The sequence below is a fragment of the Eumetopias jubatus genome, unplaced genomic scaffold (genome assembly GCF_037043125.1).
Source record: "Eumetopias jubatus isolate StellerSeaLion01/CBP00866 unplaced genomic scaffold, mEumJub1_p1.0 scaffold_15, whole genome shotgun sequence".
Classification (NCBI taxonomy): Eukaryota; Metazoa; Chordata; class Mammalia; order Carnivora; family Otariidae; genus Eumetopias; species Eumetopias jubatus.
Window position 1 is genome coordinate 83,915,365 of NW_028274821.1, and position 26,640 is coordinate 83,942,004.

The window sequence follows — 26,640 nt, forward strand, 5'->3', positions numbered from 1 at the left end:
TGAAAGAGGAAGTAGGAAGCAGATAAACTCAAAGGTCTTAAGACCCATTTATTGGCCTAAGTCCTCAAGGAAGAAGGAGATTCTAAAACTGAAGGCTTTTGTCAGTGCCCTTTTAATTACTTAAATTACTGAATGCAATTAAAAAGAAAATTTGACTCTAGGAGAAGAGCTAAAAAATGAGCTCCTGTTAGGCAAAGGATGGCCTGAAGAGTGAGCTCCCTTCAGAAGCAACATCACTGTGTGACATGGTGGGAGAGAAAGTAGAGTTGGACAGCCAGGAGCACAAGCCAGGTGTGATCCACCCCACCCTACCAAAGGGCTCCCCCTGAGCTATTCCTTCACTTCTCCAAGCCTACTTTCTCTGCAAAAGGCAGCCTGTTGGGTCCTATTGACCCAACAAGGCCATGGTACGGAACAAATTAAGCAAATCAATAATAGTTTAATGCAAATAATACCAAGTGCCCGCTACAGTTCACAGACTGCATCAAGTACTCAAAAATAGGTAGCCGCTGTTACAATTGTTAGAAAAGGTCCACTTGATCTCTCAGGCGACAGAGTGGTTCTATGCCATATTCTGGATTATTTTTAATGTCTTTAAAATGCTAAGAGTCACGAGCATATGTATATTCTTTACAGTTACTTTTTAAGATTGCATCTGTCACAAAAGAGTGGGCTAGGGTCAACAGGGATTTTATTACTATTTCTCCACTTGACCCAAGATAAAGATTTCATTTCAAAGACAGAATTAAAGCAAAGGGAAAAAAAAGTTAGGAATCATAAATGTATCACCAGTGTTTTTTTTTTTATCATTCTTCAATGAATGACTCTTTTCAAAATAACACTGCAAATAATTCCTCATGCTTCCTATATTGTTCCTAACTAATCAAATAAGATCTAACCCTAGAAGATGTAATATGTTATAGTGATATAAGATAGCAACAGTAATAAGACTTTAAGAACTATCATTAAACAAACATATGGATGCTAACATTTTTACCTTTCACAAATGTTTGAACTTAACTTTTATGGGTCTAAAATAGAGCAGCTTCAGCTAAAGACCAGTTCAGCACACTGAGCCATTAGTGGAATGGGAATGAAAATATCTAGTACACCTCAGCTATGTTAGGCATTGGACCAAGCAGTTCAAGACCATTATCTCTTCTCACCTCAGCTACATGACATGGGTTATCTTCAGCTACAACAGATGAAGAAACGGAGGTTCAAAGATGTGCGGCCATCACCAAGCTAGTGAAGTGGCAGTCAGGATTTGAAGTAAGGTCTTCTTGTTCCAGAGCGCATGATCCTTTTTTTAATAAATCAGCTTTGAATTATGGTGTACATACAATAAAATCCATCATTCCATGTGTGTTGTTAGAGGAGTTTTAATAAACGCACACAGCTGTGTAACCACCACCATAATCAATATATATAACATTTCCAGGACCCCCAAATGCTCCCTTGTGCCCCATCTAAGTCAATCCCCCTCACCCCTTATGGGGTGTCCTAATGTATCCTATGTCCTACCACACTATATTAAGATCATCTGTTTACCTCCTGTTCTTCACACCATCTACCTTTTTAAAACCCACATCTTTTTAATATCAATTAAAATTCACCCTTTTGGATGGACCGTTCTATGATTCTATATATAATCTCTTAAGCCATACCATGTATTTTAGCCTTTTCCCCAATGCTGACCAGTGAAGGACACATTTTAATAGTAACATATTCCTGTGGGCATTCCCATGTATCACAATTCCACGGTGCTAGCTGTCACTCTATCCCAAGTGAGCGGATATTAAAGGAATACCTTCAGTCCACCTAATGTACTAAAACAGTGTTTCATTCACAAACTTCATTAGCTATGTAATTTAACATTAACAGAGTACTTGAGATGTACCTCACAGGTGAATGAGATAAACCAGTCTTTCTACACTTGGGGTTGTAGTGTATTATACCTCTGTATTGTAACACGCTTTTTCCTAGTTAAGAAACTATGCCCAGCTCAGAGGTTTGACCATAATACTAGGAGCGGTGGCAAGAGGTTGCTCCATGACCAGAGAAAGCAGAACGCAAGTTCTCTGCCCCCTGGCCCACCAGGTGAGCCAAAGGAGGTGTAAGAGCAGTGAGCTGCTCTAAACTGTTCAACCCTCTTATTTTGTAGCAGGAATGGGAGTCCAGCGGTGGAAGAAATGGATGCAGAGCCATGCATCTGCACAGCCAAAAGGACATCCCAAAAAACACAGAAGTAGGTATCTCTGTCCCATGAATGGCTCTGCAATCCTTCAGTATTACTCTTTTTTCTGCTGTACCTCCTACCAAGCAGGGTGCAAAAACAAAACAAACAAACAAACAAACAAAAAAACATGGATTCTCTTGTCTCAGAGAATGTAGAGTAGTTGTGGTCTTCAATACTAGGAATTGTCTTGAAACATCAAAATTTTGATTGGATTCCACATGGAATTCCTGTAGTCCCTTACCAACCAGGATTTAAAATAATGTCCATTTAGCTCCAAACCTGATCTATCTACTGTGTATTTTGATATCTACTCTGACGCCCATTTGGCTTTTGTATTCTATGGTTCATCTGGTCATCAAACACTTACTGACTAGGAGGCTCTTTGCTGGGTCCTGGGGCTAACAGGCGAATCAGGCACAGTCTAATTTTAAGGAGCTCAGTGTCCAGAGAGGGAATCAGACGCATAAATCAACAAGTATAATTACTAAGATAAGCGCTATGAGAGAAGTATGCACAGGCACCAATCACCTCTCTCACATGAGCATGCACACACGTGGCAGACGACCAACTCCATCAGAGGTGACAGAATTTCTTTAAGCCCTAAGAGGGGTTGTTAATAATTCTAAAATTAAATAAAAATGGCCACATTAGAAGATTCTTTATTTAATAGAAGGACAGTTGAGTAAAAGCTACTGGAGCACAGAATCCAATAGTGATGCCCAAAAAGAGCTTACGTGATTCTTATGAACAATTTTCTTCTTCTTCCTTTTTCTGTTAATACAAAAAAACTGGCACCTTTGTCTGGGTCCAGAATGTAAAATCAGGAAATAAAATGGCAAGTCTTACAACTGTGAACTTCAATCAGCTCATTACAAACCAAAGAGACATATTTGAATGCATGTTGCTACATTCATTTACCTATTCTGCCAAGCCATTCAATTACACGATTTCAGATTTTGTATAAAAAAATACAGCCATGTTTCTTTCAAAAGCTGGTATTTGGAGGAAAGTGATTAGAACAGCATGCTATGATATGTTAATACAGTGGTTTCATTTAATGGACAATGGCAGTTTCTCAAATGCTCCCTGTATTTTAAATTATTGCACTTAGAATTCATGACTACAACGTGTCTCAACTTTTTTCTTTACTGCTGCACAATACACTCCACTGCACTGTGAATGCAAACAAAACACATTATCAGAAGAGTTTTGTTAGCATTTATAATCTTAACGAAAGTCATTTCTAAAGGTGGGGTGAGTACAGTGGGTTGTTCAAATCGTGTGAGCACTGAAAAGGATAAAGCCTCCTAATTGAGGCAAGAGTGAGGAAGAGAGAGAAAAAGCTAAAGCAGGAGAAAAATCTGAAACCAAAATTTCACATCCCCTTGGAGAGACAGGGCACAAAAGAGATGGAGTTTATCCTAACCAGAAGCAGCTGTTGCTGTTCGAATTAGGAAGCATTCCTAATGAATCAGCAGTTCTTATAATAAATATACTCCCCTTTGAAATGTGAGGATTCTGCTATGAGTATTTCTTTTGATATATTTTTTACACGAACTCATTAGACAGAGAAGAGACAGGGATCGAGCATGTTTCTTTCTAAATTATGATGGCTGTTTTATCCATATCATGTCCTCTTAAGGTTACTGAAGGCTTATGGAAACAAGAAATAAAAAACACAAAACTCACCAGGACCCTGGTGCTATTTAAAGATGCTTTGTAACAGTAACATCTTACCAAATACCTGCCACTACACCAACTTAACTAGTCCCTATTAAATTTAAATCAGAGCTATACAAACAATTAAAGAGGCATGCCTTTTGCATTAAGAAGAATCCCCAAATTCCAACAAGGTGAAGATCTGCATGTAGAGTACATTCTGCTCCCCAGATAGTCTTCTGGTCATTTTAAGAAGACAAAAGGGAAAAAGTAGGCATATTTATAAAGATGCACACATGCACATTTATTTCATTTCCACCCGGGTTCCATATTCCTCTTTTTTTCTTACACTTACAAACAATCATCTTTAACAAAGGTTTCTCTAAGCAAAAATCACTATGTCTCTATCAGTACAGACAGAAAATTTAAAGTACATCTTCCCATCAGCAGAGGTGAGTACAAGTGGTCGAGCATTATTCTACCCACTAGCTAGCTTCCTTCAACTTTTATCAGTCTTTCTCCGCCTCCTCCTCTTCTGTGGTGGGTTTCCAGGATTCTTGGAGCCTCCGTGTAAAACCCAGGAACCCTGGAAGGAGTTCTAGACTGACACAAGGTGTAAGGGAGAGACTGTTAGAGCTGTCTTATCTTTCTTCCCCTAACACCAACCATACTTAAGTCTTAAACTTAGAAATGGAAAGGAAAGGATATTCTAAATGTAAACACAATCTGTATCTTTTAGGCTGCTTAAAAACAGTTTTTCCACTAACTTAGACATGACCTCATATCTCACTTAGGTCATCTGTGCTCTCAAAGAACAGGTTAAGAGAACCCAAAGGACAGGAAGACTTGGGTGACATGAATGAACGTGGATGGATCACCCTGCTTCCTGTACCCTAACTGGGGGGTAGGGGGCGAGGGGGCAGCAGTGTGCATACTGGAAAACAAACCAAGGACTCGTGAGATCCTTTTGTTTAAAAGATCAGTGTGTGTTTGCTCTACATTCTGAGAAATTAGGAAAGTGGGGCCCAAAAAGCTTCAGGAAATGTATGTGAGATCACCTGATAAATGTTAGAGCTATATTTGAACCCAGGTCTCTCTGGGTCCAAAGCCACAACACCATGCTGCCTCCCTAGTCTCTTCCAAATCATGAATAGATAGGATTCTGCTCACTGGCAAACACTGCCTCCTTAAGACATTCAACTTGGCCATAGAGCTCTAACTTAGTGACCTTCTCTAGAAAAAGAAAACAAGGCAGAGAAGAGTTAAATGCACTTGACCAACATTACATAATTCCATTTTAAAAGTGGGACTCAATGGTACACTTATCATGAGAAGCACTGAGAAATGTATAGTACTATTTAGTCACTATGTTGCACACCTGAAACTAATGTGACACTGTATGTTCACTCTACTGGAATTAAAATTAAAAACTTAATAATAAAGAAAAGTGGGACTCAATGTCCTAGGGGACAGACTACTAAAATTATGAGTCATCACTGAATAGTTAGCTCCATATAATTTCCTTAGATTCATTCCTGTGCAGACTTGGACTCCTACAGAAATGCCTGGCCTGGCAGGTGGTTATTTGGCCCAGGCCTTCATGAACCAAAAAGGCAGCTCTATGGTTTGTGCACTGCTTTGCCCTGCATGCTATGCTGGACAACCACGCTGGCTCTGAAAATATTTCATTAGATGAGGACAGATACAATATATGAAGGAGTAGCAGAGGAAAAGAAGTTCAGATGTCTGAAATGTAGACAATTTATACACAAATATATATCCAGCCTAGAGCTTCATATGATAGCAAAAAATTGTAAAGAGGCTAAAAAAATTGGCAGTCTATTTTTCTCAGGGACTAAAATAAAAGACAGTTGATTATAAACCCAAGCTTCACACATTAGAGACAGGCAAGTTCCTTAACCCTTGGTTTCCTTTTCTTTAAAACATGCTAAATATCTCAAAGTTGTTTAAGGATTCAATAGTGTAATTCATGTAACTTGCTTAACAGTCCCTAGGTAGAAAGTAACCAATACATGGCAGTTACTATTACTATTATTAATTCCAATAGTAAAGGATCAATAGGCAAGGTACAGAATACCTTCATGATTTAGTATTGTGGCTCTCTGAACATTTTAATGTTATAAAAATATGTAAAAAGACATCAATTCAGTTAAAAAAGGTACACAATCTCAAATATGTAAATTGTAAAATATGTGCATATGTACTATATGTATATTACATACAGCATTAGAAAAGGAATAAAGGACACACACCACAATTTCTGGTTTGGGATGGTGTTATTTTCTTCTTCTGCATTGAAAAAAGTATATTCATTCAAAAGTCAGTTTCATTTTTTTCTCTGTGGATATCCAATTGTTCCATCAACATTTTTTAAATAGACTATCCATTCCCCTCCCCCGCCATGAATGATCCTGGCACCTTTGTCAAAACAAACAAACAAACAAACAAACAAACAAACAAAAAAACTGATTGAGGGCGCCTGGGTGGCTCAGTGGTTAAGCGTCATGATGGGATCGAGCCCCGCATGGAGTCGCTGCTCTGTGGGAAGCCTGCTTCTCCCTCTCCCACTCCCCTGCTTGTATTCCCTCTCTCACTGTGTCTCTCTCTGTCAAATAAATAAAATCTTTAAAAAAAAAAACCTGATTGATTCTGTTCCATTGATCCATATGTCCATCCTTATGCCAATACCACAATGTCTTGATTACTATAGCTTTACATTAAGACCTAAAAGCAGGTAATGTGGTTCCTCCAACTTTATTCTTCTTTTTCTTTTTTTAAGTATTTTTATTTATTTTTACGAGAGAGAACGAACATGAGCAGACCTAAAAGCAGGTAATGTGGTCCCTCCAACTTTATTTTTTCTTTCTTTTTTAAGTATTTTTATTTATTTTTACGAGAGAGAGAGAGAACGAGCATGAGCAGGGGGAGCAGCAGCAGGAGAGGGAGAAGAGGGCTCCCTGATGAGCAGGGAGCCCGATGCAGGACTTGATCAGGACCCCGGGATCATGACCTGAGCTGAAGGCAGAACACTTAACCTACTGAGTCACCCAGACACCCTATTCTTCTTTTTCAAACTTATTTTAGCTAAGTCCTTTGCCATATAAATCTCCATACAAATTTTAGAATCAGCTTATTGAATTCTAGAAAAAAGCATAGTAGTATTGCATTGTACTCTACAGGTCTGGGAAAACTGACATCTTTATAACAGTACTCCAGAGAAAACAATATCAGTAAGGGATATGTATATATATACACAGACACACTGAGGGAGAGGTGTATTCTAAGGAATTGGTTTGAGCAAGTACAAAATCTACAGGGCAGGCAGCAGGCTGGAAATTCAGGTAAGAGGTGATGTTGCATTCTAGAGTCCAAAATGTGTAGGCCAGCAGGCTGTAAACTCAGAGAGGATTTCTATGTTACAGTCCTGAGGCAAAATTCTTTCTTCTCACAGAAAGCTGTTTTTGCTCTTAAGGACTTTAACTGGACGAACCCCAACCTTGCACTAGAGGGTTATCTCCTTTATTTCAAGTGAGGGGATTATAAATGCTAATCACAGCACCACCTAGACTAATGTTTGACCCAACAAGTGGGCACCACAGCACAGCCCAATTGACACGTACAATTAACCATCATAACACCCTTATATCATTGAGTTCTTGAATCCATGAGCATGGCTTAACTTGGATCTTCTTTTAACATTTCTCAGAAATGTTTTACACTTTTCAGTGTCTATGTAATGCAAATATTTTGATCAATTTACCCCTAAGTATTTCATTTTATTAAGTTGAAGTACAGCTGACATAGAATATTAGTTTTAGGTATAAGTATATCATATTTTAATGCTATTATAAAGAAAGTGTTTTATTAATTTCAATTTATCATTTTAACATCAATTTCCTTACCTCACATCATATACAAAAGTAACAGAAATGCATCCCTAAATGTAAGAGAAAAATCTGTGAAATGTCTAGAATATAGGAGAAAAATCTTTGTGTTCTTAGGTTCTGCAAAGATTTCACAAAAAACATGAACCATTAAAGAAAAAACTGAAAAACTGGACTGTATCTTCTAGTAAATAAGCACATGAAAAGATTTTCAACATTTTAAGTCATTAGGAAAGTGCAAGTTAAAACCACAATGAGACACTACCATTTAACAGTATGACTAAAATGAAAAAGACACTATCAACAGTTGTTGAAGACAAGGAGCAACTGGATCATATATTGTTGAAAAACTGCAGTTTCCTATAAAGTTATTATACCACAAGACCCAGCAATCACAGGTCCACACAAAAGTTTAAACATGAATGTTCATATCTGTCTTATTTATGGTAACCAAAACCTAGAAATAACCCAGATGTCCATCAACAAGGGAATAAACTGGGATACATCCATACAACAGAATACTACTCAGCAATAAAAAGGAACAAACTATTCATATACATAACATGGTTGAATCACAAAAACGTTATGCTGAGCAAAAGAACACAGACATAAAAGAGTACATAAAGATGATTCCATTTATGTGAAAACCTAGGAAAGACAAAGCTAATCTGTAGTGAACGAAAACAGATCTGCAGTTGCTAAGGGCCAAGGCTGCAAGGGGTGACGAGAAGAGGAGCAAGGAACTTTTTGGGATAACAGAAATGTTGTATATCTTGACTATGATAGTGGTTATCCATCTGTATACATTTGTCAAATGTGCTAAACGGTACACTTAAAATTCGTGAGTGTGTGTGTGTGTGTGTGTGTGTGTGTATCATTAGATCTTCCATTTTTGGCATATTGGAAGATTAGTTACTTTGAAAAACATACTGTTCATCCAGCAAAGAGTAAACACTTCAGAGAGCAGAAGATGAAATGGAAACTGGAACTCAGAAAGGTAAATTAGCAATAAAGGTAGCTTTTACCCTGAAGCTCTTTGCCAAACTATGGGCACTTTGAATTCTCAAATGATGGAGATACAAGGCAGAAGTGAAAGGAGGTAAAGCCTAAAAACCTCCTAAGTATACTACAAACTAAATTTAGGTGCTTCAGGGCTACATCTTTAGCGTAAAAATTTAAAAATTTGCATAAACTCTGCCAGCAGAAATGTTCTATTCTGGATGCTATTGCAGGGTGGAAACAAACATCTCCACTGACAATTTCTAACTAAAAGTATGCTCTCACATAGATTTGTAATCCAAATTTACCTACTATGGTCTGATAAAATGGCAAACAGATAATTTACAGAAAAGCATAATTATCAGTACCTCTAGGTGATAGCCAGAAGCATAAGTGAAATACAGATCTAATGTAGAGGGACTCAAAATTTAACCAAGGCCTCAAAAATTTCCTACAAATACAGCTTTATAGACAACTAAAATAATGAGAAATGGAAAATTAAAAAAACTATTCAACATGTTTAAAAAATAAAGATTGAAAATGAGTAGAAAACAAAAAAGACTACAAATAACCAAGCAGATCTATAAAAGAATTACATGGAACGTCACAAAATGAAAAGATTATAGACACATGTAAGGGTAAAATTAGTGAACTGAAAAATAAACCCAGATACATTATCCATACTGTGGCCTAAATAGACAAAGAGAAAAAAAATACATATGAGAAAGAAGATAGTCTACAGCCATACCACCCTTCTTCCAATTGGAAAAAGATAAGCAATATAAAAGAGAGTGAAAAAGTCTAACACATTCTAATCAGATTTCTAAAAGAATGTAATAAAAAGGGGCACCTGGGTGGCTCAGTCGTTAAGCGTCTGCCTTTAGCTCAGGTCATGATCCCAGGGTCCTGGGATCGAGCCCCTCATCGGGCTTCCCGCTTGGCGAGAAGCCTCCTTCTCCCTCTCCCTCTGCCCCTGCTTGTGCTCCCTCTCTCGCTATGTCTCTGTCAAATAAGTAAATTAAAAAAAAAAAAAAAGAATGTAATAAAAAGAGTGGAGGTGTGCCTGGGTGGCTCAGTCAGTTAAGTGTCTGCCTTCAGCTCAGGTCATGATCCCAGTGTCCTGAGATCAAGTCCCTCATCGGGCTCCCTGCTCAGCAGGTAACCTGCTCCTCCCTCTGCCTGCCACTCACCCTACTTGTGTGCGCACGCTCTCTCACACACAATAAATAAAATCTTTAAAAAAATGGAGAAGAGGCAACAAAGAAATAATGGCTGATAACATTCCAGAATTACTGATCCGGAAATCCCAAGCAAGATAAATAATTCTATATCACAGACAAAGCACTGTGAAATTGTACAACTCCAAAGATAAAACAGGAAGACAGTGAATTCGTTTAAGAGCAACAATTAAGACACACTCATTTGTGGCAAGTAAATAAACAAAAGCAAATTAGAAACACAAAAGAACCTGTTTAATAAATAGCAACTAATTGAGACCTATCTTACTGGAGGAATGTTAAAATACTCTTTAAAATCAGACACAATAAAAAAAATCACTATCTTTAATTCTACTCAACATTGTACTGGAGATATGGGGCAGCACAACTGGATAAGAAAAGGAAATAAAGGATATAAAGAAAAGAGAAAAAAGACAAAACAGTCATTTATAAGTTACATGATTTTGTATCTGAAACACAAAAGAACATATAATAAATTACTAGAATTAATTAGATACACGGGAAAAGATCAATACTTTGAACTGCTAAACAACACAACAGAAAATTAAAGATACATACCTTTTATAAGCCCACAAAAAAATAAGTTCTTAGTGAAAAAATGATCCAAAGATGCACAGGATCATTATGGAATATATTTTTAAGTGTTATTAAAAGATATTAAAGTAACACCTAAATAAACCTGACATCATGTTCAAAAGTTGTAAACACTTGTTAACACAAAGATGTCAATTCACCACAGACCTACCCATATATTCAATGAAAGTCTAATCAAAGTCTCAACATGGTTTTGATGAAACTTTATAATACAAGTCTAAAATTTATTTGGAAGGGTAGGGAACCAAGAAAAGCAAGACATTTTTGAAGAAAAGAAGGTGAGGAAACTCTACTGACAGATATTAAGACTATCGTAGTCAATGCAACAAAATATTAGCATAGAGATATACAAATTAGCTAGTAGGACAGAATGAAAAGCCAGAAACAAGACCTGAAGATATAGGAAAACTTGATGTAGGACAAGGTCAGCCCTGCAAATCCCTAGAGGAATGAATGGATATTCAAAACATGTTACAGGGGCAACTGGATTTCTAAATGGGGGGAAAAAATTGAAATTGGAACCCAACTGTATAATATCCATTAAAAAAAAAAAATCCAGGTGGATTAAATATTTAAATGTGAAAGGCAGAAACTTCAAACACCTAGAAGAAAAATAACCCCAATAACAATACTGAAGATGTAACAATACATATAACCTAGTATCACTCATGAACACAGACAAAAATTCTACACTAAATATCCAACAAAGCCCAGTAATATATAAAAAGGATAAAATATCATTACCAAGTGGATTGGTAGAACATTTAAAATCAACTGGTTATAATTTGCCATTTTAAAAGAATATAGGAAAAAGCCAGATGTTCATAGCAATAGATGCAGAATAAACAGCAAAATTCAACACACATCCATGATAAAACTTCCTCACTTTAAGGGCATCTCTAAAAAAATCTACAGTTCTTATTATACTTTATAGCAAAACACTGAGAACAAGACAGAGATACTCACTCTCACTGCTTGTATTCAACATTCTACATGGCACTGGAGGTCCCACCCAATGCAATGAGGAAGGAAACAGAAATAGAAGGCATAAAAATCCAAAAGGAAGAAGTAAAACTGTCTATATGCAGAGGACATGATGGTTTACATTACCTAGAGAATCTAATAAAGTATACTAACAGCTAATAACCGAAATTAACAAGGTCACAAGATACAGTGTCAATATACAAAAAAAATCAACTGTGTGTGTATGTATGGTGGTAAATATATATACACTTTTATATAGCAAACAATTGGCAAATACAATAAACAACCAATTCTGTTGATAGCATTGTAAAAAAAACAACAACCATACATAACAAAAGACATGTAAGACCTTTAAACTGAAAAGTAAATATACTGCTGAAAGAAATTAAAGACATATAAATGGAGAGATATGCCATGTTCGTGAATTAAAAGATTTAATATTGTTATGTCATCTTCTCTCCAAACTGAGCTATCAATTCAATACAATTCCAATCAGATGTTTTTGTAGAACTGGCAAGCTGATTCTAAAATATACATGCAAATGCAAATATAAAGCAATCTAGAAAAAGACCACAGTTGGAGCATATGTACTACCAATCTTCAATATTCACTCCAAAACTACAATACTCAGGACAGTATGGCATAAAGATAAATATAACAATGGCACAGAAGAGACTCACACTTATACAATCACTACAAAGCCACCTAAGCAATCCAACAAGGAAAACAGTCTTCACAACAAACAACGCTGAAAGACTGGATAAACAGATGGGAAGAAAAAAAAAATGAACACTGAACCCGCACCTCATTCCAGGTACAAAAATCAATTTAAGATGGACCATGGATTTAAACACAAAAATTAAAATTATAAAGTTTCTAGATGAGAACATAAGAGAAAACATAACAGCATGACTTGGGGGTAAGCAGAAGTTTCTTAGAGCAGAGAAAGCATAAACCATAAAGGGAAAATATTAATAAACTTCATCAACATAAAAAAACCTGCTTGTCAAAAGAGACTATTAAGAAAATGCATAGGCAAGCTCTAGACTAGGAGAAAATATTTGCACAATATATATATCCGACAAAGGATCGGTATTAAAATACATAAAGAATTCCCACAACTCAGTAAAGAAAAAGTCAGAGATTTAACTACTTTCTTCATGTGCCAATAAACATATTAAGTGCATATTAGTCACCAGGGAAATGCAAATTAAAACTATAATGAGATACACCCACCAAAATGACTAAAAATAAAGAGACTGACAACACGAAATACTGGTACAGATGCAGAACTGGAACTCTCATACGTTGTTGGTGGCAATGCAAAAATGGTACAACCGCTTTGAGAAAAGGTCTGGTAATTTCTCATGAAACTAAATATACAACTATCCTGTGACCCAACACTTTTACGTCTGTATCTCCCAAGGGAAATGAAAATATGTGATCATAGAAAGACTTGTATAAGAATGTTCACAGCAACTTTGTTCGTAATAGCCCAACAGTGGAATGGCCCAGCTGTCCATCAACAGAAGAAAAGAACAAACTGTGATATAATCATACAATGGACAAATATTCAGCAACAGAAAGAGTTGCTGATAAAGCAACAACACCCATGAATCTCAAAAACATCATGCTGAGTGAAAGAAGCCTTGCACAGAAGAGCATATATGATTTCATTTATATGAAGTTCTAGAACAGGGAAAACTCTATGGAAGAAAAGCATAAAAGTAGGTTCCTTTGAGGGACAGGCACAGGGTTTGACTGTGAAAGACCATGAGGGAACTTTCTGGGGTGACAGTAACGTTCTACATTTTGATAAGTGCTTGGACCACACAGGTGTACCCATTTGTTTAAACTCACCAAATAGTTTACCTAAGATTAATACATTTCATTGTACATAACTTTTCTCTAGAAAGGCGGGGCAAGAATGATAAATAAATATTGAGTGCTAATTAATAATACATAAGCAGAAGTGTTTAGAGGTGAAGTGTACTAATATCTGCAACTTACTTTGAAATGAGTAAAAGAGGAGAAACTGGGCAGGACCAAGGCTGGGGAAAGGTGGGAGGAAAGAGAAGGAACAAACAAAGAAAACCTTGTTCCTTTTATTTTAAAGTTTGTTTATTTATAATCTCTAACTCAATGCAGAGCTCAAACCCACCATCCTGAGACCAAGAGTTGCTTGTTCTACCGACTGAGCCAGCGAGGTGCCCCAGAGAAAACTGTGAAGGAGCAGCCATTGATATAGAAGGAAAGTCAGGAAAGGATGGTATCCTGGAAGCCATGAGAAGAAAGCTTTTCAAGGTGGAGAGGATTCCTGACACTTCAAAAGCTCCTGATACTTCAAGTTAAGGTTTTGCTATACAGAAAGAAGCAGCTATGCTTTGTGATCAAAATCCAGAGCAATCAAAGAGGAATCATAGTGAAGATGAAAGAAGAGGAAAGAAAAAATGGAAAGAAAGAGGAGGAGAAGAAAAGAATTGGAAATAGAAAAGAGACTGGAAGAGAAACAGGAAAAGGAAGAGAAAAATGAAGAGCAATATCCCCAGAAAAGATAAGTCAGCAAACCCCTCATGGACACTCTCTGGGCAACCTTTAAGTTAAACAAATGCCCCACAAAGGAAGATAGCCAATCACTTGCATTTGAACTTAACATGACAGTAAAACAGATAAAGCAATGGTTTTGTAAAAGGAGGAAGAAATACAATAAAGCTATGTACAAGCAGAAACCTAAGCAAAGACCCAAGAGATGCTGAATATTTGTGAGGCTTGTCTTTTCTGTGTTACCTATTGGCAGAACCTCATGTTGATGGAAAAAATGAAGAACAACATCAACATTTTGAAAAGTACTAGACTGTATATGGAATTTTTATATATTATTTATGTATATTTATATACAATTTTTTGTGTATTACCTCACCCGATCATCACTCTAAACCTTAAGTTGAGGAAACTGAACTGCTGGGAAATAATGTGATTTTGGGGGTGCCTGGGTGGCTCAGTCATTTAAGCATCTGCCTTCAGCTCAGGTCATGACCCCAGGGTCCTGGATCAGGCCCCAAGTCTGGATCCCTGCTCAGCGGGGAGTCTGCTCCCTCTTCCCCTCACCCTGCGCTCTTGTGTTCTCTCTCTCTCAAATAAATAAAATATTTAGAAAAAAAAAGAAAAGAAATGAGTAAAAGAAGTATTGATGGATAGACAGACATGTGGGAAAGCAAGTATAGTAAAATGTTGATTTTAAAATCTAGGTGATGAATATATGAATGTTAAATATTGAAGAAAAAAGCACAAAATGAAGAGGGAAGTGATAACAGGGAAATCAAATTTCCTAGGATGAGAGCAAATGGAAGGATGAGAAAAAGAGAACTAAAATAACATGAAACAAATCAAGGAAGAGGAATGTGGGCGTGATTTTAAATAGAGGGGTCAGAGAAGGCCTCACTAAAGTGACATTTGAATAAAGAAGTGAAGAAGAGGTGAGAACCAATCATGTCATTATCTGGAAGAACATCGACCAGATGAAACAACACAGGGGCCAGTATGGCTGGAGCAGAGGGAGTGAGATGAAAAGTAATGGAAATGAAATAAGGAGAGGTAGGTAAGGGACCATATCACCTTGGGCCTTGTACTATATAGACTTTTCCTCCAAAAGGAAACCACTGGAGAACTTGGGACCAAGGGGTGGTCTGATCTGACAATTTAAAAAAAAAAAATCTCTCTAGGCGCTGTGCTAATTATAGACACTGTCATTCTCTTCTCAAAGTTCTAAGGAAAGAATTAAGCCTTAACGCATATGGTAATCATTTTACAATTCATACATGTATCAAATCATTACACTGTATACCTTAATACAATGTCATATGTCAATTGTATCTCAATAAACCTGGGGGGGGGGAGTAGGCGGTATGTAACGCCTTAAGTATTCCTTTGTAGGTAACGACTTAACTACTCTTCTATCAAGAATGATACTATTTATGTTCCCTCATTGAGAGAACCGAGAAAACAGTCATTTAAATCCTTTTCTGCATTCTGGGATCAGATAAGGAATGCTGTTTGAGAAAAGGTGCATCTAAGAGGTTAAGACTGAAAACCAGGAAACCAGTTATAGTAACCCAGAAAGAAATGGTGGTCACTTGCGCCAAGGTGGTAGCAGTAAGGTGGAGAGAAGTGATCACATCCTAGATATACCTGAATGTAAGCTAAAGCCAAATTTGCCAGTGGATTGTGTGAGCCAAAGAGAGAAGTCAAGGACAGCTCTAAGGTTTCTGGCATGATCACAGGGAAAGATAGCATTATTATTAACTGAAATGGGGAAGACAAAAAATCAGGAGCTAAATTTTGAGTATGTTATATAAAACTGCCTATTAGACAGCCAAGCAAAGCTGTAGACAGCTGGAGTTCACAGAAAAGTCCAGGCTTGAGATTGATGTTTAATTTTAAGAGCTGTCACATGATACTTACAGCCATCACATGACACTAGATATAATCAAAGGATTAAATATATTTAAAGGAGAAAAGGTCAGTTTGTCCAAAGACTGAGTCCTGGGGCACATAACCGTTAAAAGATTTGGGGGGCCATCTAAGAATCAGTGAAGGGGATAGAAAAGGGGGGGTAGCAAGAAAACAGGGAAGTAGGGGTCCCTGGAGGTCACATGATGAAAGGTATCAAAATGTAGTTTAACAAAGTGATTTCCCACCTCCCCCTCTAAGATGGGAAAAATAGCCACATGCCTGTACAATGAGGGGAGGGGAGAGAAGAAGAGAGAGAGAGAGAAGGAAATAATAATCCTGAATAGAAAGAAGAGAGTTGCTGGAATCACATCTTGAGTCCGTGAGAGAGGATGGAATCTAGTGTGCAGATGCAGGGTTTTCCTCTTGCTAAGAATCTGGACAGTACATCCATGACAACAGGAGAAAAAGCAGAATAAATGGACAAACTCGCAGGTGGGTCAGAGGATGTGGAAGTAGCAGCTTACAAAATTTCTATTCTGATTGTTCATTAATAGTGGTGTTGGTCACAGCAAAACAAAAACAAATGAAAAACCACTGGAAATGGTCCATGTAGCCAACAGGAATGGTTTTAATGTCACTGGTCATGTCCTTTAGTAGGGCAGTTGATTCTCAAATATTCATTTTATCATACCTTTACATATGTTATTTCATATGCATCAGATAACATGTAATAACTATTTATGCATAAAAGTGATAACATGGATAGAAAACTGGAATTGAAGGATGGTTAATTGTACCTTTACATTATACCTATATTATTTTAATTACATATTTACATTTTAACTATTTACAAAGAAAATGTTGATACATTGTTTGCAGAGTATTTTGGACACCTAAGTTCTCTGGGTAGATGGCATCATGGGTCATTTTCTTCAATTTTGATGTGCTGTACATTTACGTTAGAGCCTAAATATATTCATGACTGAAAAAATAAATTTTAAAAGTAACCATATAAAAATATTGTAAGTATATGAAAAACACTAAAAGAATATGTCATAATTGTTGCATGCAGATGGTAGGGTTGTGTGGGTTTCTTTCTTTTTTTTTTTTTTTTAGTATTTATTTAAAGAGAGACAGAGAGAGAGAGAGAGAGAGAGAGAGAGAGAACACAAGCAGGGGGAGGGGCAGAAGGAGAGAGAGAATCCCAAGCAGAGCCCACCCTCAGCGCAGAACCCCCACGGGGCTCAATCCCATGACCCTGAGGCCACGACGTGAGCCAAAACCAAAAGTCAGAAGCTCAACCAACTGCCCCACCCAGGTGCCGCCTCTCCTTTCTCCTACAGCACCTCCGATCCGGCAGGGGAGGAGGATGAGAAATGAGCATGTATTGATTACATAATTGGGAGTAAAATCAAAACAAAACTCCTAGAGCTTTCTGCTTTCCACCTCTTTTAACATTCCCAAAACTGAATTTTGCTTTTAACTAGATTCTAATCTCTTAATAAATGATCACTTGTTTTCTTTGTGATGTCACCGGTGTTGACACTTTATTTTCAGGTATTACATAATAAATAGGTGACCCTGGGTTAAACATATGACTTGAATTTCATTTGCAGTTTTGGGACAACTACTTTTGCCTCAGCCCCTTTTGGCTATCAGTAAGTTCCCTACTGTTCCTCTGGAATCAACCTTGAGGCAGCTGGTCAGCATATCAAGAGCTGTCGCTCCACAGCCCAGCAGGATAGAAAATGGTCAGGTTTGTTCTCTGTCTAAAAGTAGAGATGCCAAGCATTATGCAACCCTATCAGGGGGGAGGCCTAAGTGGAGTAGACAAGTCTCCTGTCAGCTCAGCAGCCCCTCTGTATGAGGTCTCCTTAATTCCAAGGACTTCTCTTTCCCAACCCTGCCCCTGCCTCTGGCCCCTCTCTGAGCACCAGTGCCCCAGTTTCCAGGTGAGAAGGTATGGTCTTTGTTCTCATGCCTTTTGGATGGAATTGTTGTAATGATCAAGAACTGACTCACATTGGGATCAACTCTGCTCCGAAGCCTTCCCTGTCTTATTCTCCCCAAAGTGATTTCCCTTGCTTGGCCTGGCACCGATTCTGCTTTGCTACTTCTAAACTTGACCTCAGGGAACAAATATCGGAGGTCTCTTACTCCATGCACCCCTCCCCTGGGCACTTCCCCATGTCCTGTTATTAAGTATTCTGCAAATACCCACCTTCCTCTAGCATCAAGGCTTACTACCTCCTAGGTGTGTGGGCCTGCTCAAAAATGGCTACTATCCACCCATATATGCAAACCACTGTAGGGGCCAATACTGGCAAATATGTCTACATTATCAACTATATTTCTGACAGTACCTACCTCTCCTAATCTTTGGCCACACTCATGAAAGCTGGAAAATGTATGACAAACTTTCCACTCAGAATTTCTAATGAACTTGAAAAACCAAGGTTTCCTCAAGCCAATGATCTAAAATTAACTGGAGTGGTGGGAAATGGGGTCTTAGAAAGGGAAAATTAACATTTGTTCAGCAGCTATTATGTGCCAGACATTTACCTACACAAGCTACTTAATGCTTGCCACAACTCAATGAATTAATAAGAATTACTACTACAGGGGGGCACCTCGGTGGCTCAGTCGGTTAATTAACCGACTCGATTTCGGCTCAGGTCATAATCTCAGGAGCCTGCTAAGATTCTCTCTCTCCCTTTCCCTCTGTCCCTCCTCCATCCTGCTCATGCGCTCTCTCTCTCTCTCAAAAAAAAAAAAAAAAAAAATTACTGCTACAGATGGAGAATAGGTAGCACTTGGTAAAACAAGTTTTGAACTCAGGTCTTTCTGATTTCAGATTAATGCTCTTTTCATCAAACCATGCTGATAGCCCAACTCCAAAATACTTATGAGCTTCCCAGTTCCTTACCTAGCTATGTAAATACTACTCAGATTCATAAAAACTTACCTTTGCTAATTAAAAACCATGCATTTAACATTATAAAGACTAAGATAAAGTAATTACAGAGCACTCTGGTGCAAGAGATTTTGGTTGTTTTTTTGTTTTTTGTTTTTTTTTTAATGCCACCAACCTAATTCTCTACCAAGGCACATGCATTATGAGTTTGAGGGCCTTTTGTTCAGTTAACACTGGAGAAGTCACTGTCAGAGTTTGAATGCCAAATTTGCAAGCCTGAGTTCAACAAAACTATCACTCCAGGAACCCTTACTGCTCACTCACCAGCCAGAGAAAGATAACCCCAAAGTGCAGCTGCCCTGTTGAATCATCTAAAGGTGGCTTATCTAAAAAAAAAAAAAAAGAAAATTCAGCATGTAAATTTGGCTTTAGTCTCTCCTTGACCTTGCCACTGCCAAACCTGCTCTGCCTCTGAAATCACTAATTCAGAATCCCCACTTTTGAAACTAGTTTCTTCCTATCCTTCATGTTGGCTCATCTCACAACTCCTCCCATACCATTCCTCCCTGTTTTTTTTTAAACCCTTCGTCCTTCACTGCTGCCTTATCTTAGCTTAGTTCTGTGGTCCATCATTAAAGGCCCATGTTTCTTTCCCTTTCATCACATATGCATGGAAAACACCTAATCCCTGAATGAATACAACTATTTACCTTTGTGCCTACATTTAGGCTGATAAGCATGGCTGGGGAATAAATTCCCCCCAAACATATTGTATCTCTAAAAATTCTACATTTATAGAACCTACAGCATCAACTAAGCCTTCAACACCATCCAGCAATTCTGTTTTCACTAGTCAGCCTACATAACTATTTTACATCTTCTCCATTCTCCACTCAAACATCTCATCTCCACACACGTTCTTCCTTCTCAGTGTCTGATCGCACCACCTACTTCATCAAGAAAATAGAAGCTAACAGACAGGAATTGCCTCAACTTTCCAAAAACACATGTATTCAATAAGTATTGACCACCACTGGATGTCTGGGCTCTGGAACCAGATCACTTATGTCCTTATTCTCACCTTGTCCTTTGGGTGAGTTAATTTGTGCTTCTGTTTATTCCTTTCTAAATTGGGGATAAGAGTGGCACCAACCTCACAGGATTGTATGAAAGTTAAATAATATATTTGGAGTATTTAGAATGGTGTGTGGCCCAGAGGAAGCATGCCATAAATACCAGCCATTACTACCACCATGATTACATGGCCAGACATTGGATGTACACAAAAATGTATGCCCATCTCTTCCTCCTCCCCTTCTGTTGAAACATAGGAAATGTCTCTGTCTCCTCCATCTCAAGCCAATACTTCCCTTCTTTGGGTTTAAGAGAGGATAAAAACAAAACCAATACAGCCTAATGTGAGAAAACTTGGAAGGCAAAGTACGAGCCCAAGGTCAAAAAGCTGTTAAAATGTAGAGCTGAACTTAGACATCAAGTTCAGCTCTCTAACTACATCATTCTGCCTTCTGAATTTCCATCGTATTTGACAGAATGTTCTACCGAAATACCTCAACTTCTGCTACAGAAGTGAAGCTCAGATTTGACACGTGAGAACTTCCCCCAAAGTTAAATGTGGGCTTTGAAAGGCCTGAACCTGCAAGTATGCATGAAACACTCTAAATTATGGAAGAGGGAGTACTGAATTCTGAAGGTGGTCAGGGAAGGTTTCCTAGCATATAGGATGCCACCAGGAATACTGTGAACAGAAGTATGCAGAAAATCCCTGGCCGAGAGTTAACAAGGGGCAGGGAAAGCCTTGATGGTGAGAAAAAGTTAGAGCTGCTACCGGCAGGAAATCTCCTGGACATGACAAAATCTGTTTAATAAAAAAGGAGAACATATTAAAACTATTTGGCATGTGGGCTCGAATCAAACAGTACAGCATGAAAGTCTGGAGATCACCTGAGGACTAAAAGCAGCGTCCCTTCAAGTAGGGAGTTAAGAGTTCCAACAGCTGTCAAGGAACCCCGATCCTTCAAATACTATTAAAGAGGCAATATAAAAGAACTTTAAGGAGTAACTGTGGAGGTGGCAGATAAGAGATTTCACTATGTTCAGAACACCTGGAATCACTTAAGAGACATCTGTTATCATCTGGGAATCAGAGATTAGAGCGCAGGACCACTGGTTTAGGTCAATTCAGAATAACATTTCCATTTCTTCACAGCAACTGTTCATAGGAGTAGGGCAATGGGACTTCAGGCTTTTCATCATAGCTTTGCACAAACTCCTTACTATGGTATTTCAAACTATACAGTTTTCCCACAAATCACAGTAAATACAGTGAATAAATTTTAAAATTTGAACTAAAGATTAAGAGTGAAAACATGAAAAGCCTGGACTATCCTAAAGCATTACAATCTGTCAATAATTCCTATATATTATATTTAATTCTAGCAATGAGGATAATTTGATTAATTAATTAATTAATGTTACTATCTCTAAACGGAAGTTTGGAAGTGAACTATTTTGCCCAGGAAGTAAACTATTATGAACTATATAGTTCATAAAAGATTAACTGAAGGCGCCTGGGTGGCTCAGTTGGTTAAGCGACTGCCTTCAGCTCAGGTCATGATCCTGGAGTCCCAGGATCGAGTCCCACATCGGGCTCCCTGCTCGGCAGGGAGTCTGTTTCTCCCTCTGACCCTCTTCCCTCTTGTGCTCTCTATCTCTCATTCTCTCTATCTCAAATAAATAAATAAAATCTTTAAAAAAAAAAAAAAGACTAAACTTGAGGGGCGCCTGGGTGGCTCAGTTGTTAAGCATCTGCCTTCGGCTCAGGTCATGATCCTGGAGTCCCGGGATCGAGTCCCACGTTGGGCTCCTTGCTCAGCAGGGAGTCTGCTTCTCCCTCTGACCCTCTTCCCTCTCGTGCTCTCAATCTCTCATTCTCCTCTCTCTCTCTCTCTCAAATAAAATCTTTAAAAAAAAAAGATTAACTGAGATTTGACTCTAAGACAGGATTCTGCCATTCTACTTTTTCATACAGGGAGAGGAGGTTAAAAACAAATCCTAAAATGATGTCCCTCTTTAAAGCTAGACCAATGGCTTACACACAAAAGCTATCTAGAAACTGGAATTTACTTCTGAAATTACTTTAAAACTAGTGTGTATAATTAGAAGCAGTCTTGCCTAGCAAGCACGTTAGAATTGATCAAGTAAAGACAAAGTAGCAGCATTATTATCTGCTGGAGAATATAGAGGCAGCTGGATCAGCCTGGGTGGTAGTAACCCAGTGCTCACCCTCAAACACTCCAAAAAAGTCATCCTGGTGGGCTTGTCCTCTTGAATTTTAGCTGAGCCTGCTTCAGTCACAGACATGAGCCCCAGTAGTGTGGGAGGCTGTGCAGGTGGCGTCCCCCAGGCCACCTGGGCTCACCAGGTTGGGAGGACAAAACCTCTCAGAGCCAGGGCTTCTCGGAGAGAGAGCCATGCTGTGGCATGAGAAAAGCAACATGATCTCATACACTGTCCCATGCCTATACGTTACCACAACTATAAAAATGGTGAAAACTGGGCTGGGGGCAGGGGGACAGATAAATTGAAAATGGATTCCCTCTTAGGCTCTCTCTCCATAATAAAAGTCTTCAGGTTGGTTGCCAGGAACAAACATTTCTCAGCAACAGATTTTACTGACTTCCTAAAAATTCTTTTTTCACTCACTTCTAAAATATATTTTGTTCACAATTTAGCTTTTCTGGATGAGCAAGAGAAATGAGAATACAAAATTGTCGCAAAAAGTAACTCTGTGGCTTAGAGACCCTGGGTTGGGAGCATATCTCATCAGCATAAGGTTCTAAAACTCGTATAAAAACTGCCTTGGTCAGACCATCCTAAAAGGGACTGGGAGCTACCTGAAGACAGAAAGTACAACTCATTCATTCATTCACCCATCCAAAGAACTTCCTTCCCACTTCCTTCACGTAAATGCCTAAATAAGTAGGTACTTAATACACACTTGGTTAATGAGTAAGCAGAATTATTTAGCAAATGACCTAGAGTTGGTTTTCAAATCTTTGGATTGAAATTAAGCCAAATCCAACCTAAGATACCAGATTCCAGGGTCATCAGCTATAGGACTGGAGCTCGGGGAAATCAGTGCCAAAGCACTGGATCTTAAAGCCCACAAGAAATGCCCCTCAAGAGCATGACTTGCACTGCCCGGGACCACTCCAGGGAACAGCCTCTTTGAGGACTTACATGAATTTGGCCACTACCTAAAGCACAGCAGAGAACAGCAAATGTTCATCCATTCCCTTCACAAAGACACCGTGAGCAATTCCAGAGAGTGGTAGAAAGACACTGCATAAGAACAAGGGAAATTACCTCTCCTGCAATCATTGTTTTTCAGTTAGCATCCTCCCAGATCGATACTCCTGGGTCAAATTAAATCTGATCAAGTAGAGAGGGGACCCATGGACAACACTTACCTTCAAAGAGGAAAGAACACTTACGATGCCCATTTGCTTTTACAGGTTCCCATACGGTAACAGTATTAAGCTCTCATTTTCAGCATTAGCCGAAAGACTGTTCAAAGCCTTGAAGGGGGTGTGTGTTGGGGGGTGGGTGTTGAGGCGTCACAGATGCCGTGAGAGCTGGAAGACCGCTGTGGTCACAGCCCATCAGTTTCTTGCCTGCGGTTTCCTTTCATTCTCAGAGTCAATTTAAATTACTAATAATCAGGAAACCTACATGACAAGACATCTATTAAAGACAACTACTAATAAAATCAAAACTAAATATCAAATCGGATAATGGTTCGACTCGCTCCTGGGTTATAATTTAAGCTTGCATGAAGTACAAATGAATGCAGCGGAGGCACCGAAGAACAAAATTAATTGCCTTTGTGAGTTCTCCCAACTCGCAAAACTCCTTCAGGGAAGTTACTGCTTTGTTAACAAACAGTAGCCACTTAAAATCCCAGATGCTCTTAGTATTGCATACATTCTTGGTGGGATGGAGGAATGAAGAATACATTTTTAGGTAAACTCAATAAACTATGACAACGATTTTAAGCCAGGGCCACCTTACTGTCATCATATGAACCACAAATGCAAATGTGTGACCTAGTTTTTTAAGTCTGATAAAAGAACTTTCAGTTGGTGAGTGAAGGAATGTGGCTACTTTTTCCTTTTTACAAAAGTAATTGAGAAGCCACCGGATTAGTCAGGTTGCCCAGATACTACTCTCAGATCTGGCCAAATAACCTTGGCAGGGAACACCTTCTCTGGGCCTTACTGGTAAACTGAGGAACAAAGGGGATCAGATACCAAATGTGGCTGTAAGTTTCCTGAGAAATGCAGAGTGTCATGCTCACCAGTGTAGTCCCAATACTTGTTTATTGGAAAAAATGCATGGGGTACATATCATGGGCCAAGTTCTGACCAGAGATGTATACAGTGTAATGCATTTAACCCCTGCAACAATCCTGAGAAAGGATTATCCCCAATTCATAGATAAGGAAAGGGAGCTCAAAAAGCAAGCAAGCCAGCTAGCTGTGCAAGATCACACAGCTATGGGTGGAGTGGGGATTTGAACCTAGGTTTGCCTAACACCAAAACCTAACTCCCTTTTGCTAAGAGAAAAATAAATATTTCTTTGAAATGGAATTATTTTATTTTACATACACTGCACATGTCCCAAATCATTTTAGTCCATTCAAGAAAAGAGAATATAGCATTTTTAATTCCTAAACCCAATTTTAATTTAGGGCTTTCACAGCTTGTTTCCATGTATGGAATTTTGAGTAATAGTGGACGGAGCATTGCAGGAACCAAGGGCTCCTAGAGGTTGCCTGTTAGCCATTCCTTTTCCTCAAAGCTTTTGCCAGAGTACATAGTTTATTCCCTGCCATTCTAATCCATTTCTGAGATGCCAAGCAGTGTGTTGTTGGAATGGCCCCTATCCCTCCAGCATGCACGGTCCAAATTTTTGTAAAGCAGCTACAAAGGCAATTTTGGAAACATACAACTCTTAACAGCTCTCCCATCTGGTTTTCACACGGGCTCCTTCCTCCATAAGCCTACAGAAGTCACCGTCAGCTCCTGTTTTCTGGGAAACTAGCAGTCTTTTCATCTTGCTGGGTGTATGTTATGTCTGTCTGTCAGCAAATTGGGAAATGGCCTCCATCCTGACAGATACATTTTGTAAAGCCTTAAAAGCACATACACTAATGTGAAGGAAAAAAGGAAATTTTTCTGGTTTTAGACTCTGGCTATTTGCTCTTTACAGCTTATGTGTCAAGGGAATGGGATTTCCCAGGTAGATGTACTAATGTAAAATGCATTAGTGTTAAGGTGGGGGCTCCCAATCCACCCAGGGCCAAAGGGTTAATACAAAATGACAGAATTTAATGACTGCTATTATGGTTGCCAGGCAACCCAGAGAAGGTGTGCCATAAAGGCCTAATTAATGAATGAGGTAGCAAGAGTTTCTGTTAAGTTGGTAAGCAGTTCACAGTTCACCATTGGTTGGCTTTGCCCAGATGGTAATACTCTTAAGCTTTCTTAGCTCCACTGAGCAGCAGCAAAATAATGTGATTATAGTTGCAGCTCTGGCTAAAGTTCTGACATCCTTCCCATACTCAGTGCAATTTCTCAAGGCAGTTGAAACAAGAGTCTCCTGCAAAGATTCACATCGAGGATTATATGTTTGCATTTGATTCCTCATACATTCCAGGTCCAGAGGAACACTGGAATGATTATTTTCTGGGCATTCTTTTGTTGCAGCAACATTAAGAGCAATCAAAATTGGAGGACAAAACTGAACTGGAACTAGTGGCTTTGGAAAAAAAAAAAATGTTTTCAAAGGAGAGCCCAGATGACATCAACAAAGGCCTACATTCAGAGTACCCATGACTGGCCAAGGTCTGTACCAGTGCTTCGCATTCACCATCTCAGTCTCCATAGCCCTATAAGGTAGGAATCACCGCTCTCACTGCATAAGCTAAAGCTCTGTGAGGCCAAGTACCCTGCTCAGCATCACATGCACTGCTAGAACGTGGCTCCCAGGTTAGGGTGGACACCCTGTCCCGACTCCCAGGCCCATTTTCTCTACAGGGCACCATTCTGCCACTGCTATGGATGACAATCATGATGACAACTGCCCTCCAGAGAGCAGAAACAGAGCTGGTACTCAATATCTATTATTTTATATGACCTTAATCCTTGTAACAACATAGATTCTGCTGGTGTTATTAAATCCCATTTTAAAGAGAAGGAAAATGAAGCCCCGTTAAGTATTTGCCCAAAGTCACAAATCTGGTCAATGAGGAAACCAACACTTAAACTCAAGTCTGTGGATTCAAAGCCTTCCCCCTTTTCACTGTGCCTCACTGCCTCAGTCACTACCGCAGCTCTTAATTAAAGGCTAGCTCTAAGTTAATTTTCATCCTGAAAATGGACAATATACTCAATTACTCTGTTCCCTCCATGCCAGGATCATCAATTAAATATGTGAACTCTTCTTTAAGACTGTACCTTCTACATCAAAATGTAGCTCAGAATCACCATGTATTCAAATAGGGGAAGGTCCCCGAGAGCAGTGCAATAGATTAGCAAAAGAGGAAAAAAGGTTTCCTTCACCCCAACTCTCAGC

General features: G+C 38.7%; 1 protein-coding gene across 5 annotated transcripts in view; it reads right to left on the bottom strand.

The window, feature by feature from the left end:
• DENND1A (DENN domain containing 1A) overlaps positions 1–26,640 on the bottom strand; it is a 496,855-nt gene that overhangs the window by 276,698 nt on the left and 193,517 nt on the right. The window contains exon 2 of one of the 5 annotated variants that reach the window (XM_088019126.1): positions 19,309–19,370. The exons of the other annotated variants lie outside the window; for them this stretch is intronic. Within the exon in view, the coding sequence (XP_087875252.1) occupies positions 19,309–19,355 (47 nt within the window). The 5' untranslated portion in view covers positions 19,356–19,370. The remainder of the gene's footprint in view (positions 1–19,308; positions 19,371–26,640) is intronic. 5 annotated transcript variants of the gene reach the window in all.